Source organism: Corvus hawaiiensis, chromosome Z, assembly GCF_020740725.1.
Source record: "Corvus hawaiiensis isolate bCorHaw1 chromosome Z, bCorHaw1.pri.cur, whole genome shotgun sequence".
In the NCBI taxonomy this organism is placed as follows: domain Eukaryota; kingdom Metazoa; phylum Chordata; class Aves; order Passeriformes; family Corvidae; genus Corvus; species Corvus hawaiiensis.
Window position 1 is genome coordinate 25,658,843 of NC_063255.1, and position 17,737 is coordinate 25,676,579.

Here is a 17,737-nt window from a genome sequence, read left to right on the forward strand (position 1 = left end):
TGTCTTGGCTGCAATTTTATTACTCTGGTAGAAGTTGACATAACCTTGACCTTCGCAGTAACTTCCTCGGTGACAACGGTGGCAGTACTGATGTCCCTCTGCCCCGCTCCCCTCAATTCACCTAGAAGAGACAGCAGCAGCCCAAGAGGAAGAACCCCTTTCTGCCCAAATCCCCAATATCCTCAAAAAATCCCAATATTGCCCCCAAAAATCCAAATTTTCCTCACAAATTATCTCAGAAAATCCCCACCATTCCCCAACAAAGTCCCAATTGTTCCTAAAATTCCCATTCTCAAATTCCTAATTTGCCTCAAAATTCTCAATATACCAACCAAGATTCCTACTGTTCCCCCCAAATACCCAATTTTACAAAAGAAATCCCCAGTCTTCCCCTAAATTCACAACAACCTTCCCACAATCACAAATTATCCCCCCAAATCCCCACTTTTCCCCCCTCACCCCTGAATTTACTCCCCAAATTCCCAGTTTTCCTTAACATTTCCAATTTTCCACCCTGACAGATTTCCCCCTTTCCTCAAAATTCCAAATTTTCTCCCCTAAAAGCCCAACTTACAACCAGCAGTCATTGTTCAGCTTGGCGGGGTCCACACCTGTCACCTGGAAGTTGTCCACTCGAAAGACCCAGCGTCCTGGGACCTTGACATTGGAGGTGGTGGTAATGTTGATGATGGCATCGGTTTGGGATCCGGGAATGTTGTAGAAATTGGTGTCATCACCGCTGTTGAATCCCGCCTGGAAAATTGGGGGAGAATCTACGTGGGCCAACCCTACCCAAAGGGGTGGTGGGCCCCCCAAATGATGTTAGGATGTGAACATATTTGGTGTCTTCCAGAAATGATATGGACCAATCCATGACTTTCACTATCATGATCATGATCTCCAGAAGAAGGGTGGCCAATCTCCTGTCTTCATCATCATCATCATCATAATTATCACTATTATCATTACTGTCTCCAATAGCTGGGATGGGCCAACCTCTTACCTTCATCATCATCATCATCATCTCCAGAAGATGGGAAAGGACAACTTGACCTCCCCAAAAATGTTGTGGGCCCTTCCTGGACCTTCATCATGACCATGATCATCATCATCCCAGGAAATGGGATGGGCCAATCCCTGACCTTCATCATCGTCATCCTCAGAAAATGGAATGGGACAACCTCCTCCCCGTCCTCCACCCCCCCCCCCCCGCCTACATGTGCTGGGGTCCCCCCGAGTCCTGTTTCAGCATCCCCGTCACTTGCTGCCCCTGTGGTCCACTGGATGTCCCAGTAGTTGAGGATGATGTAGAACATCTTGGAGTCACTTGTCAGCACAGCCTGGAAGGTGTTGCCCTACGGAAAAGGTCATGGAGTCAAGGATGGGTCATGGGAGTCAAGAATAGGTCATGGAGGTCTAAATAAGTGGGTCACCAAGGCCACCAAGTGGGTCAACAAGAGCCAAGCAGTGACCTTCATGCCCCCTGGACCATGGACCTCACCTTTTGTGAGGTGGAGCCATAGTAGGCCACATGGTCCCAGGTGGCCACCAAGGCCCAGGTGGCAGTGAAGGGGCTTTTGGGGAAGTACTGGGTGATATCCTGGCTGATGTCTGCCAGCAGCGCCGGGTCAGTGGTCTGGCGGTAGAAGATGTCCCCACCCAGCACATTGTCCACGTCCCCCCAGTAGGGAGCTACGAAAGGGTGCCCATCCGCCAGAGGGAAGGGGTCTGGGGTGTATTGTCTGACAGGCTCATCGAAGGAGATCACCCCATTGTTGTTCACCTGGAGGTGACACCAGGAGCGGGTGGGTGCAACACCTTGACTTGTGCTGTGGAGTCCTTGAGATGGACCCTCCAAGCACCCCAAGAACCACCACCCATAGGGACTCCCCAACACCTACCAGCTCCCCAAGATCCATCACCCACAGGACTCCCCCAAGACCCACAAACCATGGGAACCCCCACCCATGTGACCCCCCAACACCCATAGAACCCCTCAAAACCCACCAACCTCCCAAGACACACCACCCCATGGGACCCCATGAACATCAAACATCCATAGAACCCCCAATACCCACAACCCCCAGGACCCTCCTGAGACCCACCACCCACAGGACCCCACAACACTCACCAACCCTCCCAAGATCCACCCTTCCAGGACCCTCGCAAAACCCACCACCCATGTGATCCCACAACACCCACCAACACACCCCAGGATCCACCCCATATGGGACCACCCAAAACCAACTGCCTCAAGACTCACCAGCCATACGACCACAAAGGACCACACCATCACGCACCATCCTCAGGACCCCCCAAGTCCCTCCAGCCTCCCCAACAGCGCCAGTCCCCTTAAGATCCCCCTCCCATCTGAAGATGTTTCAGTGTCCAAGAACAAATCCCTCTATGAACTCAAGAAGGGTTGATTTTGGGATTTTGGGGACACACACACACACACACAGAGGAAAAATTAAGTAGAAATGCAGGGAAAACTGGGAAAAATGGAGGAAATTCCCAAAAATATGGAACTTGAGGTGACCTACGAAGGCGGTTTGGTAGGATTTGCCGTAGAAGGTAAAGGGAGCAGAGAGAGTGATCTCCTCAGATGTCCCATCATCGTGTTTGGGGTTAGTTTTATCCCCCTGGTGCGGTCCATAGGGATAGAGCAGGGACTCTGTGGGAAAATCAGGATTTGGGAACTGCCCCCAAATTCCCACCCAATGACACGGATTTTGGGGCCAAACCCACCAAATTTGTGGTTCCCATGGTCTTGGTTACCTAAAAATGGATGTGTCTTCTCCTGGGTTTTCATGGTGAAACTGGGGTGGAAGGGAATGACTCCGGTGGAATTACAGGGGGAACACATGGATTTTGGGAGAATAGTGGGAAAATGGTATGATGTGGGTGGGAGAAATTTTGATTTAGGTGGAAGTAATGTTTTTTTGGGGCAAAACCCCCAAAATTCACCTTTTTCAGATGAGGTTTTGGTGTCCACCATGGAACCTGGGGAAAAAATAGGAAGGAAAATGAGTCGATCAATCATTTTCCCAACAGGGATGAAAATGACAACACTTTTTCAGAAACAAACCTTTACCTAAAATCAGGAGGAAGAAAACACTAGTGGGTGACATCCTCGACCCTAAAATAATTGTAAAAAACAGGAAAACTTAAAAAAACCCTACTAAAAACCTAAAAAAATACCCAAAAAACAAGCAAACCAACAATGCTCCCCTAAAACAGACAATGCAGTAAAATGAGGTTTCAGAGGCAAAAAAAATCCACATTAAAACACCAAACACACACTTTTCCCAGGAATTTTGTGTGTGGAGCTGTGTGTATGTGTGGTATTTTAACCATTTCTTTAAAGAATTGAAGAATTTGAAAAGTTGACTTTTTAATTTAATTCATTTTAGTGCATTTTTAAGCATTAATATAATTTAATTCAGCCGATTTTAAAATGTAATTTTTGAATTTTTAATTTAATATGCTTGAATTTTGATCAAAAATTTATTTAAGTGATTATTTAATTTCATTTTAACTTTTAATTCTAAATGCATTGACATTTTATTCAATAGAGTTTTTTAGATGAATGCTATTTTTCTCTTCTATTTATTTGGATTTTTATTTAATTTTTATTTAATTGAATCTTAAATTTTTGCTATTTGTGTGCATGAATTGAGGAATTTTTTTCCCCTTCTATGCCCGAATTCAGGAATTTTGCCTTTTTTTCTGAATAAATTTAGGATTATTTACATTTTTTCATGTATTTTTAGGTCATTTACAGGGACAAATCTTCCTTAAATCCATGAAAAATCAGGATTTTAAAGAGACAGTATTCCAAGAAGTGACCAAAATCCCACCAGAATAAAAATTACCTTACCTGGGTTACGTTGAAGCGAAGAACTGCAGCCTGAAAATGAGCTCAAACACTCAACATTGCTGGCTTTCGCCTCATCCTGCTCCTTCTTTTATCAAAACAAAAACTACAGAAACACGTAGTTTGCCAACTTTCCGCCCATCCAATCTCTCTGAGCTTTCCCTGGATTCTTTAGAGAGGGACATTTAATCACGTGTTGGGGATTTTGGGCTCCTCCATATATATATTTTTTTTAAGCACAGTGAAGCCCTTTTTTGAATAATTTTGGGGTTCTGGAGACACCTCTGGATCCCTCCTCAACACATGTGAGGTTTTTGCCCCTTTCCAAACTTTTAACTTCTACTCCCTGTTTTAATTTTTTTAAACAAAAAAAAGTACTTTTAAACTTAATTTTAATTATAGATCCCTTAGCTCCTTTGTTGCTATCAGGAAGAAAATAGATTATCCCTGTTTATTTGGGATTTTGAGGACTTTTTTTTGTTATTGTGAAGGATAAGAAAAATCATTATTATATACTTTGGCCTTTTTTTGCTGGAAGAAGAAAGAAGCCCTTATACACTGAAATGCTATTTTTTGGAGGAAAAAAAATCCCCTTTAAAATACCCTCATTTTTGGTGTTGTTTTTTTGTTTTTTTCTTTTTTTTTTCCTAGAAGAAAGTTAATATCTCTATTTTTAGGGATTTTTTTAAGGGAAAAAAACCCTTTTATTCTCTTTATTTTAAGGAAAAATTCTTGTTCCTTATTTACCTGGCATTTTAAAACATTTTTTTCAGGAAAATCCTTCATTATTTCTCTTTTTTCTTCTTTTTTTTTTTTTTAAGGAAAACCCCTTTATTTGCTTATATTTTAAGAAACCTTATTTCCCCCAATTCCAGATGGGTTTCTTTAAGCTCTTTGAAGTTGTTGTTCCTTTGTCCAGCAGCTGAGCTCAGACTTCTCCAGAATCCTCAGCTGGGACTTCTCTCATTAATTTTGGGAAAAAACCAGACATATTTGAATCTGTCTCCCTGGATACGGCGGACAGGGGTTGAAGGGGGAAACAATTCTGAGGAAATCACTGGATTTTTGGAGGGGCTCCATGAAGGAGAGTCAGCTGGGATGTCGCCATGGGTGCCTCACCCCCTCACCCACAGGGGTCCCACACTTCTTGTGGGATCCCATCAGCAACAGGATCCACCCACCCACTCCCAAATTCTCCAGAATTTTGGGGTCAGTTTCACAACCCTTCTCCCTCCAGCCAGGTCAGAAACCTGGTCCCTCAAACCAGGTCTGAATGGTCAGAGTTTAAAGCTCACCACAACTCCTGGACCTCACTTGGTCCTTGCACTGCAAATATCCCCAGGACATTCCTGCAAGGAATAAAATCCTGTGTGACTTTGTTGGAGAGAGCCAACAACGTCGGCAAAGACTCTGCCAGGGCCTTGCAGGGAGAAGCAGTGGAATTCCAAGGAAAGGTTAATGTTGGGAGTCACTTTGTGTCACTGCTTTCAGTGTTTGGTGACAAGATGGTGTGAAATTTCTTGCTCTTTGTAACTTAGTGCAACATGAAGAGGTTTGTTTGGTTTGGGACTGGTTTGTTCTATTCTTCCTCCCTGATTTAAGACTTTATCACAACACACAGCTTTCATGTACGCTGCTATTGCTGGGATGAACTGCAAAATTGTGCTTGATGGAAATCTTGCTGAATGCTGGTTTTAAAGCTTATTTTCATTCATATCTTCTTGTCCTGGGACTTGAATACTAAATGGATCATGTTGATTCTGATTAGTGTTAAATACTGGTTTTCCTTTTCTCTAGATTGAACTGAACTTTCAGCTCAGGTAAGAGATTTACATATGGAGTTTGAATTAAAATAACTGTTTTCTTCTGAAATTCAGTTGCTTCTTTCTGTCCACTGTGAGAAACTACCTTGCTGGCCTCCTAGCCACAGGTGCCTGGGAAAGACACAGTCTGGAGAGTCATGTCTTTCGAGGCCACCCAAAATTCTTGATGGATTCCTTGCTGAGCATCCAAATTTTAGCTCCTGAAGGAGGCTCAGTCAAATGGCACAAATTCTGTCTGCTTGGAAAACTGTCTGTTTAAACACCCGAAATCGGGAGTTTAGATTCCCATTAGTTTTAAACCTTGGCCTTAGAACATGGTGCCGTGAATATTTGTTGCTGCATTTGGCGTCTTGAGGAGGTTGTTTTTGTTGTAATTTCATACAACTGGAACCAGCAAGAGTTACAACAGAGAAGCAGAACACCCTTCCCTGCCTCTTCCCTCTGGTACTGATCCCAGAACACTGGATTTAAGCCTCACTCCCTTCTTCCTCAGCAGCTGTGGCCTTAAACACAATAAATTCTTTATTTTTCTGGTGGAGGGAGGGAGGTGACACACCAGCTGCATTTTCCTTCTGGAACCTTCACTCCACAGCATTCCAACAGGGTGGCCTCTCTCACCTTCCCCCAAAGCCTCTGGAAAGGGCTGTCCACAGGGCTGTGATGCAGGACTTAGTGAGACACTGATCTGATGTGATGAGGCAGCTCCTGTGTTTCGTTTCCCGCCGTGCTAATGATCTCCTCACGCAGCTGGAAAAATCGCTGCCTGAAGGATCGCCTGTCCCGCCCAAGGGCAGCCTCGGTCGGGAGCGGAAAGCAGGCATGGCATGTTTTAATCAGGGTCCCCAGAGTGTGTGGCAAGGACAGCCAGACCCCATTACGGGTGACACGCTGTCCCCAGCGTGCTGGGATGATGCCATCAGTCACTGCTGCAGACACCTGCCTGCTGAGGAGGCTCTCGGCTGGTGCACTGAGCCAGATTATCTGGCTGGTCACTGGATGCTGCTTATCTCTGTTTGACTCCTTCAGGAAACCTGCTGGGGATGCCAGCAGGCTTTCTAAAAAGACTCTGTAAGCCCCAGTGATGAAGCACAGCTCCCACTCTGCAGCAACAGGAGGTCAGTGATGGTTTAGTGTTGCACTGAGTTAATTGCATTAATATCTGTCAGTACCAGTTTGTAGTGAAAGCTCCTGTATCTGCTCTCTAGTGGTGTCTCTGTTTGCTTTTAATCCCTGTGCTTAAATTTCTTATGCCCCCTAATTAGTATAGAGAGAAAGAGACACTGGGAACACCTCCCTGGTTGACACTTGGGTTTTATTTATCATTAGTTGCTTTTTGCAATGAGCCTTGGAAAAGAGAAGCAAATGCAAGGAGACACAAAAAGAAGCTCATTTACAGCTTTGCAATAAAAATCTGAGCACACATTATTAAATTTGTGATTCAACTGGCTTGTCATACTTCAGAAAATGAAAAAGAAAAGCAAGGAATAATCTATTTAAAATTGGCTTGTCTGTGTGTGCTCCATTGAAACTGGCATTCTTTTTTGTTAACAAAGGCTCATTTAAGAAAAAATCTACCCATAAAAGGAGAAAGAGTACTTTTTTACTGCTAAAAATTTGCTAGAGCTAAAACTCAGATTTGAAAAAGAATATAAGATTTCAAAAATTCCACTTTTATTCCCTTACTTATGTCAAGAAATAATTTCTAAGGCCTAGAATAATTTTTAAAAGAAAGTAATATCTTTCTTTTTAACTGAAATTGACATAATTTAGAATAACCCAGTTAAATTTAACACATATTTTATTTCAAAGCTCTAAGATTTTAAACTACAGCTTTCTTAGCAAAAGCACCTTAGTCAGAACTCAGTTCTACATTACCTGGAACAGATGGAAGGCTTTGAGCACATCTTGATGTTGGCTGTGGCACCATTTTCCCCTGCCTGTGTGATTTTACCTGAAACCATTTCAGTCTTGGATCTGAATCACATAGGCAAACCAGTCATGAAACAAAGCTGGTCTGTCAACAGAACACAGCATTTTAGGAAAAAATTTCAAGTATTTACCAGGCATCTTTTGTGACTGAATTATATTTGTATTAGGATGCATCTGTGTGCTGCGGTATGAATTAACAATCTGCCAAGATGACAGCTGTATCATGCTCTGGAAAGTTGACCAGCACTGCACTAGGAAGGAATTTTATTTGCTGACAGCAGTTTCCAGCTACAGTTGAGACTAAGAAGCTCAAATTACACAGCTAACCTATTCTGAGAAGCTATTTTTGTTTTTGATCAGACTGTAGCTTCTTTTTATGATTACATTGAACACTGCACAATGCACTCAGGCTTTCTAGAGCCCAGGGAAGCCTAAGAGCAGCCAGGTAGAGATTTTATCAAAAAAATCATGTTGACCATTGACCATTTAAGATTCACAGTGGGTTAAAAATAACATTTTCAGAAGAACTAATTTTTTTTTATTCTAAGTATTGGTGACACCTGGTAGAAAAAAGCTTTGCATTGGAAAATTTTGTTGGTGAGAACTTAAGTGCTCTCCACAAAAGAGATGGGGAAGGTAAGGGATATTGTACATCCTCCTTCCTCTTTTTTCCTTTTTTCTTCCTACCAGGCAGTCAGATCTGCTTAACTGTGACTCACACAACCCTCTTGTTGCTGTTTTGTGCATTATTTGTGCTACTGGTTTGCTTCTCACAGCCTGTCAGCAGGCTTTGAACTAGGACTGAGTTTTAAGTGGACCTGTGTACAATTAAGAGGGACAAGCAGATTCATGTTTTTTTTATGAGGGAGGGACTCTACATAGTGGCCACAGTGTGTGGCCACAGAGACCTCCAGTTAAATCAAACCTGATATTCAGTAACTCAGGATTTAGGAAGCCAGCTTTCACAAGGTTTGTGCAGATGTTTTACAGGATTTAGAAGAGTAGATCTTGTGTGAGTGGGTAGATTCAGCCTTGAACTTTTTTCTGACTGTTTAGTGCTAACACAAATGCTCTAATTAAAACTGGCATTGAAAACCTCTTGTGGAGAAATTTCTCAGTTCTCTGTTGGCAGTTCATGAAAATGATGAGAGGAGAAGGGGAAAAAAGACTTAAAATTCTGTGTTGTCTCAAGTGACAAGAACACCTATGACAATGATTAAATACCACCTCAACAAAATGTTCCCCTGCCAGAACCAGACTCTGCCTATCCTGCAGTGGCAGGAATTTGGTTACAAAAGCATGCATGTCTTTGTCCTCTATGAAATGTTAAAGACCAGCTCTAATTTTAAAATCAACATGACAGATATCTCATGTATCATTTATAATAAGTCCTTTTACATCTGGTGTCTTCCTTTACTCTTACTGACAGATTCCAGTGTTCAACACAGTGTTCAGCTTTGGCACAGTAAAATGCTTCCAGAAGGGTGTTGCAGTCTTCTACCCTCAAAATAGCCTCTGCCTTCCCCAGGTGATTACTATAATCTTGTTTTGAATTTCCTTGAAAGTTCAGGTGCCCAGAAACTCCTGAGCTCAGCAAACTCTCAGAGTGACTTCCCATACTGACAGAAGCAGTCTGTCTGTGTATAGCTGAGCCAAAGGGAGAGAAGGTGAGTCGAAGGTGCAGAGGGAAATCTCTCTGAGGCATTACAATTTTGGGAAAATTTTAAAAACATCTGGTTCAGAACATCTGTGCCATCCATGACTGTTAAATAAAACAAAAAGTAGTGTTCCTGCTCTATGCTGGGCCTGGCTGGAGACTTCTTTCTGACTACCCATATGGGGCTGTGTTTCAGATCTGGGACGAAAGGAGCATGGACAACACGCTGGTGATTTATTATTGCTGAACAGTGTTTGAACAGCATGTACACCTCCTTTGCTTCTCATGCTCTCTCAATGAGCAGGTGGGGGTTGGAAAAGTGATGGGATTTGGCACAGCTTGGATTCAAAGTGACCCAAACCAATATTCTGTATCATCCAGGACCTTGCTCAGCAGTGCAATTGCAGGAGATGGAGAGAAGCTCTTCCCAAAGTAGTCACTGCTTAGAGAATGCCTGGGCCCCAGTTTGCTGATGGGAGGTTGTGGGTGACTGACTCTACATTACTTTTCTTTTTCTTTTTTTTATTCCCTCTTCATTTATTATATGGTCTTTATCTGAACCCATGAGATTTTTATGCTTTTGCAGTTCTGATTCTCTTCCCCAGCCCTCTGGCAGAGACAGAGAAAGCAGGTGGCTAGACTATGAGGTACTTACTCAAACGAAAAAGAACAAAGAAAGGCCCTCTTTCATTGAAAAGGCAGAGGAAAAAATAAAGGCCAACAGAGGAACACTGGAATGAGTACAGAAACATGTCTCAGCTGTGCTCGATTTTGGTAGGTGCGTCAAAAACTTTTGGAATTGGCCTACTGTAGTTTTGGGTAGTAGAATTTTGGCCTGATTGTAACATCAAAATTCCAATCTTGACAAGCAATATAACAAGGAATTTTTCTGTAATTGCTGACTTTCTATAGGCAGTGTAGTACTCTCCAGCTATCTGTGTTTTGGGAAACTATGGATATGGCTCAAGTCGAGTCAAAATTATGCTGACCAGAAGTAACACAAGAGTGTACATACATTAGCATGTGCTGTAGAGCAAAAGGAGCAGATCTGCACAACACAACATTTAGGGCTGACATTCACATTACACAGATCCAGAGTGTTTTATTTAGATTAACCCTAGGCTGATCCTATGAACTGAAAGGCTGCAGGAGGTGCAGCGTATTAGGAGACCCTCTGAATAGTAGGGTTTGGTGAAGCCTTTTCTAGAAAAAAATCATCATCATGGTCTGAAAGGGCTCCATGAAATGAATGTGTCATACATGGATATGACTTTAAAATTCGCTCTTGAGCCCAGCTGAAGTGGTAATACACCTGTGTTATCCATTCAGAGATAGGCAGTTCCAGAATTATGTTCGTTTCTTTTGAAGCCACAAGTAATACCAATTCCTTTCACTAAAATGTTAATTAAGGCTCACAAAATGTAAGACGTAATGTATTCCAATTGATTTTAAGATTTCATGAGGACCTACAGTAAAGGGTAGCAGCTTTTTTGTCTGGGGTGAGACGTGTCTTTTTATGTGGTCTTTGCACAGGTCTTGTCCTCCTGCCACCTGACATTTGGGAGACATTACTTTCAAGAGGTCTAAAAAGGCTGGGCAGATTTACCAAACTCATTTGTGTTTATGTGCTGTTGTGTTTTTGTTGTGCTCCTGTTGAGGGAAGGGCTGTTGGAAGGCAATGAACTGTTCCTGCATCCAGGTGAAGGTGCTGCAGGGCAGAACACAGCGGCTTTAACCAAGGTTTCCAGGGTGACTGCTGGAAGTCACCTGATTTCTAGGTGATCCAGCTGGACAGTGTTCCTCTAAGCAAACAGTAGCATTCAGCTGGGAACATCCAGCCTAAGGTCCCTGAGCCATACTTTAGTGAGATGAAATGTTTGTGGTCACTGGGAACTGCTGGCAGAACATGTCTGAGATTAGTATCTCGAAAAAACAGAAAGTGCACAGGAATTTTTTTTATTTGCCTTTTCTTTTCTTTTCCATTTACTTGTGTAGAATGTCTGAGAGAGAATGTAAATAAAAAAACTTGTGCTGATGCCTCCTTGGCTTTTTCTCCATTAAATCTATCCATTTCCAGCTGCTGGGGGATGTGAAGCCGTGCCAGAGAGCAGGGCCCTGTCCCAGAGGTCTCTGTTTGTCACAGGTAAGGGAATTCAGTCATCAAGTTCCTCTTACAATGCCATCAATACAGTGATGAAAACATTTTGGTCAGTAAAATAACCCTTCTGATAGAGTTTGGACCAGAGATTTAGACAGACTCTCTAAATGTTGGTGTCCATCTGTCCATCTAGGGCTGGCAAACACCCCTGGAGACCCTACAGAGATCCCAGCCCTCCAACATGCAACTACTGCAGGGTGGGATATCCCATCCTCCTGAGAAGGCAGCAGGGTCTTACACAGCCAGAGCCAGCTCCAGCACCTGCTGATGTCCACATATTTTCAGTGTGACTCGTCTAATAAGTATTAATTATTTCTGCGTATAGCTCTTTTAGTAGTTACCACAGAGTTATTCCATTTTACACATGACAGAGGAGGTTAATGACCTGGAATCTCACAAGCACTGTATCATAATTATGTCAGTCATTAAACCTCTAATGGAATGTTTGAAATATGGGTGAGACAAAAGCTCGTCTCGCTGTTCTCTCATGCTCCAAGCTGCCTTGTACATTTTTATATTTGTGAACTCAGGAGAGGCCAAGGATGTTAAACTTCGTGTAGGAATGAGGCTGGCAGATCAGTGGTGTGTTTCATCTAATTTCTCGCCTCTGAAATTAGCTAGATTTGTAGGGAGAATTACTGTCTAAGGAGTGGCCTCGCTGGAGAGTGAGGACGTGCTGGCTTCATTCTCCCTGGTCAGTTGGTGGTTTTATACCCGTGGAGGTGCCAGTTCAGCCTTTTGTGTCTTTGTTTCTTCTGCCATATACCTTCCTTAATGACTGCAAGTGACTGAATTTCAGCACAGAGCTGTAAGGTCAGGACAATGAGCCCCTGGTTTGCTCCTGTTGTACCAAAAATCCCTGCAAAGCTAGAGAGGCCACAAGTTAGTGACCACTTGGAGTGTTTCTTGTAGTGCAAAATTGCTGTGGTGTGGGCACCTGGATATATTCTTCATTTCATCTTCATTTTAACACATTTAACATGTTTTAAATACTTAGGTAAGTTTCCCCTGAATTTTATGCCCAGTGGCAGTTCAAATTACTTCCTCAACCACAGAAATTGAAAGCTGCTGAGGAATCAGCAGGGTGCGTTTCACACTTCTGTCAGCCTGCTAAAGATTTTGGGCTTATCACAGATTTGAATTTTGAAATTTTGATTTAAGAAAACCAAAACATAAATAACATACATTCTCACTGAAACATTTTCTTTCAGTTTTTAAATTTCAGAAGTATAAGGAGAAAATTCTTGAAAACATGTCTTGTTTGCCAGCAAATGTAATGATATCTAAGTGGAGAAGAATTGTGATCTGATATTTAAAGAAATCATCCTTGGTCATTTGTTTTTAACATTTTGTGGGTTTATTTCTTTTTAATTAATTTTGTACTAAAAGTTCTGTTTCCTCAGTAGCTTTCAATTTCTGTGTCTGATAAACATAAACCACATTTTTGTAGATTAAAAACCCAAATTTTTTTTAACAATAATGATTAAATCTGCTATTCTAAATTAACAGATTACACTAAATAAAGTGTTTTATTTAGTATAAATATTATTAAATTAAATATTAAATTATTAAATAATTTTAAGCACACATTTCTTTGATCAGTGGGCTTGCTTGACATTTTCACTCAAACAATTCAAAAATTATTCTTGTAACTACACAAAAACATACTTATTGTACTGAAAAGTCTCATTATTAACAACTGTTAATATGTTTAAATTGATCAGAAGTTTCTGAAATTTTTGGGATAAAACTTAAAAGTTCACTTATGTGAAGGGGAAGGAAGAAAAAAGGGATTTTGGGGGGAAGTTATGAAGGAAAAGCTAAGGAACAGAATGCATTCATAAGCAACAGGGATGACACACTGAAAATGATACTATTGAAAGATTCCTGTTAACAAGACCACTCTCAATATGCCACTCTGCTTTAAATGGCTTCTTGGTACTCCCATTACCTGTAGATATCATTAGGAAAATAAAGAGCTGCAAAGAAAATGATTTTGAACAACTTTTTTTTTTTTTTTTACAAATGTTACTGATTTATGTTTTCATGGAAAAATTTTAATTTTTAATTAGTATCTTGATTTTTTTAACGTTATAGCACTAGCACCACTATAAGGCTAGATGATGCTGGTTTTCTCAGGAAAACATGATTCTTTAAGACAAAAGCTCAAAACTGTCAGAAAAACTTGGTAACTTACCTGCTTTTCCCATTGTGATTCCTTTCTCAGACAATTACACACTTTGTGGTTTTATGCTGATTTGAAAAAGAAAAGAAAGCTCAGAGAAAATTCCTGTAACACTTTTCATCTTCATCACCTGTATTAATTAGTGTTTACAAAGAGTTCTGTGACCAAACTTCTGTGCACTCAAATATTTGGTTAAAAAGCCTCTGCTGGTATTAACAAAAGAAACTCAAACCAAACCAAACAAACAGAGAAAAAAAACCCCAACAAAACAAACAAACAAAAAGGAGCACTTGCCATTTTGGGGTTTACTGTCAGGTATTGTTAACTGTGTTAACCTGGAAATTAAGTGGCAAGGGCATAACGGTGGCATAATGACACCAGATAAATACACTGAGTAATACTTGAATAATCTTCTGACACATTTGATGATGTTTGGGGTTCGTTAGGTTTCGGGTGCTTTTTCTGTTTTTACATAAACTATTTAGTAAATACCATTAAGGAGAAAAGTAGAATGATCTCCTCTGAAATGTGAACTTTGGTGAAAAAGCCCATCTTGGGGGTCAGAAACATATTCCAGCTCCAGTTTCACATGCCTTAGGACTCCTGTAGAATTATGAAATAGTCTTTTCCATTTTCCCTCAGTAATCAATCGTAGCACGCGTACCACTGCATTGGTATTGGTATTTATGCGGCATCTAAATCTGCAAAAACACAGTGGTAAATCACATCTTCTTTATGTGGATAACAGTGATGTAATCTTGCTACCTGAATTTCACTTCACTGCCTCGGGCTTCCCTGAGCAGTGTGATCAGCAAAAGTGGGGCCTTCTGCAAAGTAATTGATTAATTGACACAGTCAGAAATCTGCACCTTTCAGCACATAAGGAACTGATAATTCCTTGAATGGGATGTGCCCCGTGCTTGTGAAATTTCAGACTGCAAGCATTTAACCAATACTGTGAGAATGAGTGCTGTGGTTATTTTTCCTAATTTTTATATTTTTATTATCTATATGTTTTTCAGCTACATCTGATGGTGCAGGAATGAGGCCAAAAGCTGTTTTTTATCAGCTTTTATTTTCCTTTCTTTCCTCAGCTTCTCTGCTTCTAGCTAGTCCTCTAAGGTAATTTCATCTGTGTTTTTCTCCTCTTCTGCTTTCTTAAGCATAATGCTGATTCAATCTTATAATGGAAAGAAAACCCACAGAAAATGTTTTTCCAAGAATCAACGGAGTCTTCAGGATTTTTAAGTGGTTTCCTGATGAATAATGTAGCTGATTTGACAGCAAAACTCGAGCTATGGCATGCCTTGATCAGAAAGCAAAAAATGTAAGCACCTCTAGAAATACTAGAGTGGTGTTTCTTCCCCAGTATTGTGTATTTTTCTCAGAACTAAGAGCAGGATTTATTTTGCAAGAGGAAAGTAACTCCTGAAATTTCTGACAAAAATTTCTTACAACTCCATTTTTTATAAATAGCTGAGTGTTTTACAGTTTAGTGTTTTTAGTGTTTAGTATCTTCTTTCTCTGAAGAAGAAAAAATTCTTCTCTTGGGTTGTGGAATTAGGAATTCAGCTACTTGAGGACATGGGTCTGCAATTTGCAATTAATAATTTTTTGGTGAGTCATGATTGGTTTAATTTTATGCTTATAAAAAATATGTGAGCTTTCAAAGATACTTTAACCTACATTTTCTTTTGGTGCATAGCTGTCTCTGAAGTTTATTGGTAAAGCTGTAACTGTAAATATTTGGCAATGGGCAATTTACATTGCATAAGTTAATTACTTTCACTGTGTTATTTACACTCATTAATGAGATACTTTCTAAAACTAATTAGATGTCCTTGCCTAGTTGCAAAAATCTTTTAAAGGCATTTATAATTCAATGTTCACTGCTTTTTCTGTATCACTGTGTATGAAAGAGGAGCCAAATCACCCATTTCTGTCCCCTTTAGCTGAAACAAAATTATTTCCACTTTCTGTTTGGGGAGTGGTTGTGTTACCCAGCTTCAGTCACCTTGTTTAATCTTCACTTTCGTTTGGTGACAATAAAGAGGTTTCTCCTAAAGGAAAATTGGAAAAAAAAGGCATATTCCATTGTTTTTCTTCGCTGACCAGCACCAAGGAAGACACAACTCCTGCACACAGGGGGCAATTTGCAAATGCAGCTCAGTCTGGTTCCAGAGAGCATAAGGAATGACCTCTAGTGCACTGTGTAATTACCCTAATTGACTCCCATTCCTAAATTCATACTGTGTCATTTCTCATAGTTTTTGCCCTGTGGAAAGACATTTTTTCTGCTCAGTCTCATCAAAGAAAGAGTAATTTACTTTCTGTATGTATTTTGATGACAGGTACACTCTAAATATTGGGATTTCTTCCTAGACTTGATAACTTCATGTGCTTTTGATGCCAAAGTCATTCTGCTGGATGTTTAATTAGAGGACATCAAAGAGGGTTATTTACATCTAATTCTGTAGTTAGCATTTGGCCTTCTCAGTTTTATGCCAGGCTTACAACACAACATCCACGCTGTCTGGCATTAATTTAACTTGTAAATAATTGATCTAATTAATTTACTTGATAAGCCTCCTCATGTCATTTTATGACTTTGTTCTCAACCAAACTGCCAAAATCTAGCTACACTGGCAACAGGCTCAGCAAAAATAAAATACTTTGAAAGTTGTGCCAATGCCCCAAGGTGGGTGTGACAGGTGACATGTCTTCTCTGATGCTCCATAAAGCTTAACTGCTTGCAAAGAAAGTGTTAACCATCAGTAAAAAAATTACTTCTAGGCTTGTATCATTCATACCCCTTAAAAAAGCTTACAGGATATGATCACAGACTTACTGACCCTTGGACCTGAGCTGGCACGGGCAGTCCTGCATTGCCACGTTCCCTGGGCCTCCCAAAGCCTTGCAGCCCTAGTCTAAAGAGGAGTTGTGTCAGTGACACCATGGGCTGCTCCCGCAGGAAACAGAAAGTCAGACACAGTCAAGACAAAGTTCAGTAAAATAACTTATCCAATATGATGGCAAAAAAATTTTTCCAACTTGGTAACTTTTTTTTTTCTCTCGTTATTTAAATAGTGAGATCCATGACAGCTTGTTGGACTGTCTGTCCTTTCTTTCATACAAACGCTGGTGGGGGTTTTGTTTATCAGGCAAGGCTATTTTAAAACACTGTCATGACAAAGTCTTTTTTCCCTTCAGTCATTTGCTGCAGGGCAGCATCCATGCTTTGAGATGACAGCAAAAGACAATTTTTGGATAAAATTCTGAGGGCAGGTTCAGCCTTTTTATAGCAAAACTTCCTGTCTCACTCTTGCTTCCAGCTCTCTGCTGGCTCATCCCACTGAAAATGTATTTTGGGCTGCATTGTCCAGTGGAAAGGACAATTTATGTGGTGCACTGGATGATGGAGATGGTAACAGCACTTGTTTCAAAGGGATTTCCAAATACGTTCTGTTTGTGTGGAGGTGCCTATGAACTCAAAGTATTTATTCTGCTGGAAGAACTCTCAGGTGGTAAATCCTGGCTCTCTGCTCCAACTGCCTTCCCAGCTCCTCCCAGCCCTGGCTTCCATGGTGGATGAGTCCAGCTGAAGAGCACCAGTCCTTCAGGAGAAAGGCTGGATGGAAACAAAACATCTCAAACCACCCTGTTTAATTTTCAGCCTTCCCCTTGAAGTCCTTTGCAGATTTTGTCTGTGAATGTCAGAAGGAGGCCAGGGGAGGGAGGAAACCTGGGCATGAGGCTTCAGCAGTGTTTTCACTTTGCTGCAAAGGGAGCTCTCACCACAATATCCACACAAGCCACTTGCAGTAAATAAATGCGTCATTTTACGGTCAGCAAACAGCATGGAACTACGAACAGAAGGAAACAGTAAAAATAATAATCACTTACCCAGACAGAAAACAGCAAATTGGTTGAGTTGCCACATGATTGAGGTGTTTGTATTGGGAGGAAATAGTGAGTCTTACATCCCCCAGCCAATTCAGAATACAATTGTAGAATATGTCTGAAAAGACAAACAAAAGACTGAGGAAACCTGCCCTGTGACTGGGCATTTTTTTTCCAATATGGGTAGAATTAGGTCAGAAGCTGTGGA

The 17,737-nt window shown here is 41.0% G+C and overlaps 1 protein-coding gene across 2 annotated transcripts; it reads right to left on the minus strand.

Moving 5' to 3' along the window:
* LOC125320346 (sushi, nidogen and EGF-like domain-containing protein 1) lies at positions 1 to 3,985 on the minus strand. Of its 2 annotated transcripts, XM_048292571.1 has the most exons (8): positions 3,881 to 3,985; positions 3,095 to 3,139; positions 2,968 to 3,003; positions 2,544 to 2,674; positions 1,502 to 1,783; positions 1,218 to 1,355; positions 575 to 753; positions 1 to 121 (listed from the first exon to the last, which is right to left on the minus strand). In XM_048292571.1, the coding sequence occupies exons 2-8, from the start codon at positions 3,129 to 3,131 to the stop codon at positions 118 to 120; spliced, it is 807 nt and encodes a 268-aa protein (XP_048148528.1). In that variant the 5' UTR covers positions 3,132 to 3,139; positions 3,881 to 3,985; the 3' UTR covers positions 1 to 117. The 2 variants fall into 2 exon arrangements, with proteins under 2 accessions (XP_048148528.1, XP_048148529.1); XM_048292572.1 differs by lacking the exon at positions 3,095 to 3,139 and having other exon boundaries at positions 3,881 to 3,979.
* Positions 3,986 to 17,737: the final 13,752 nt, after the last annotated feature.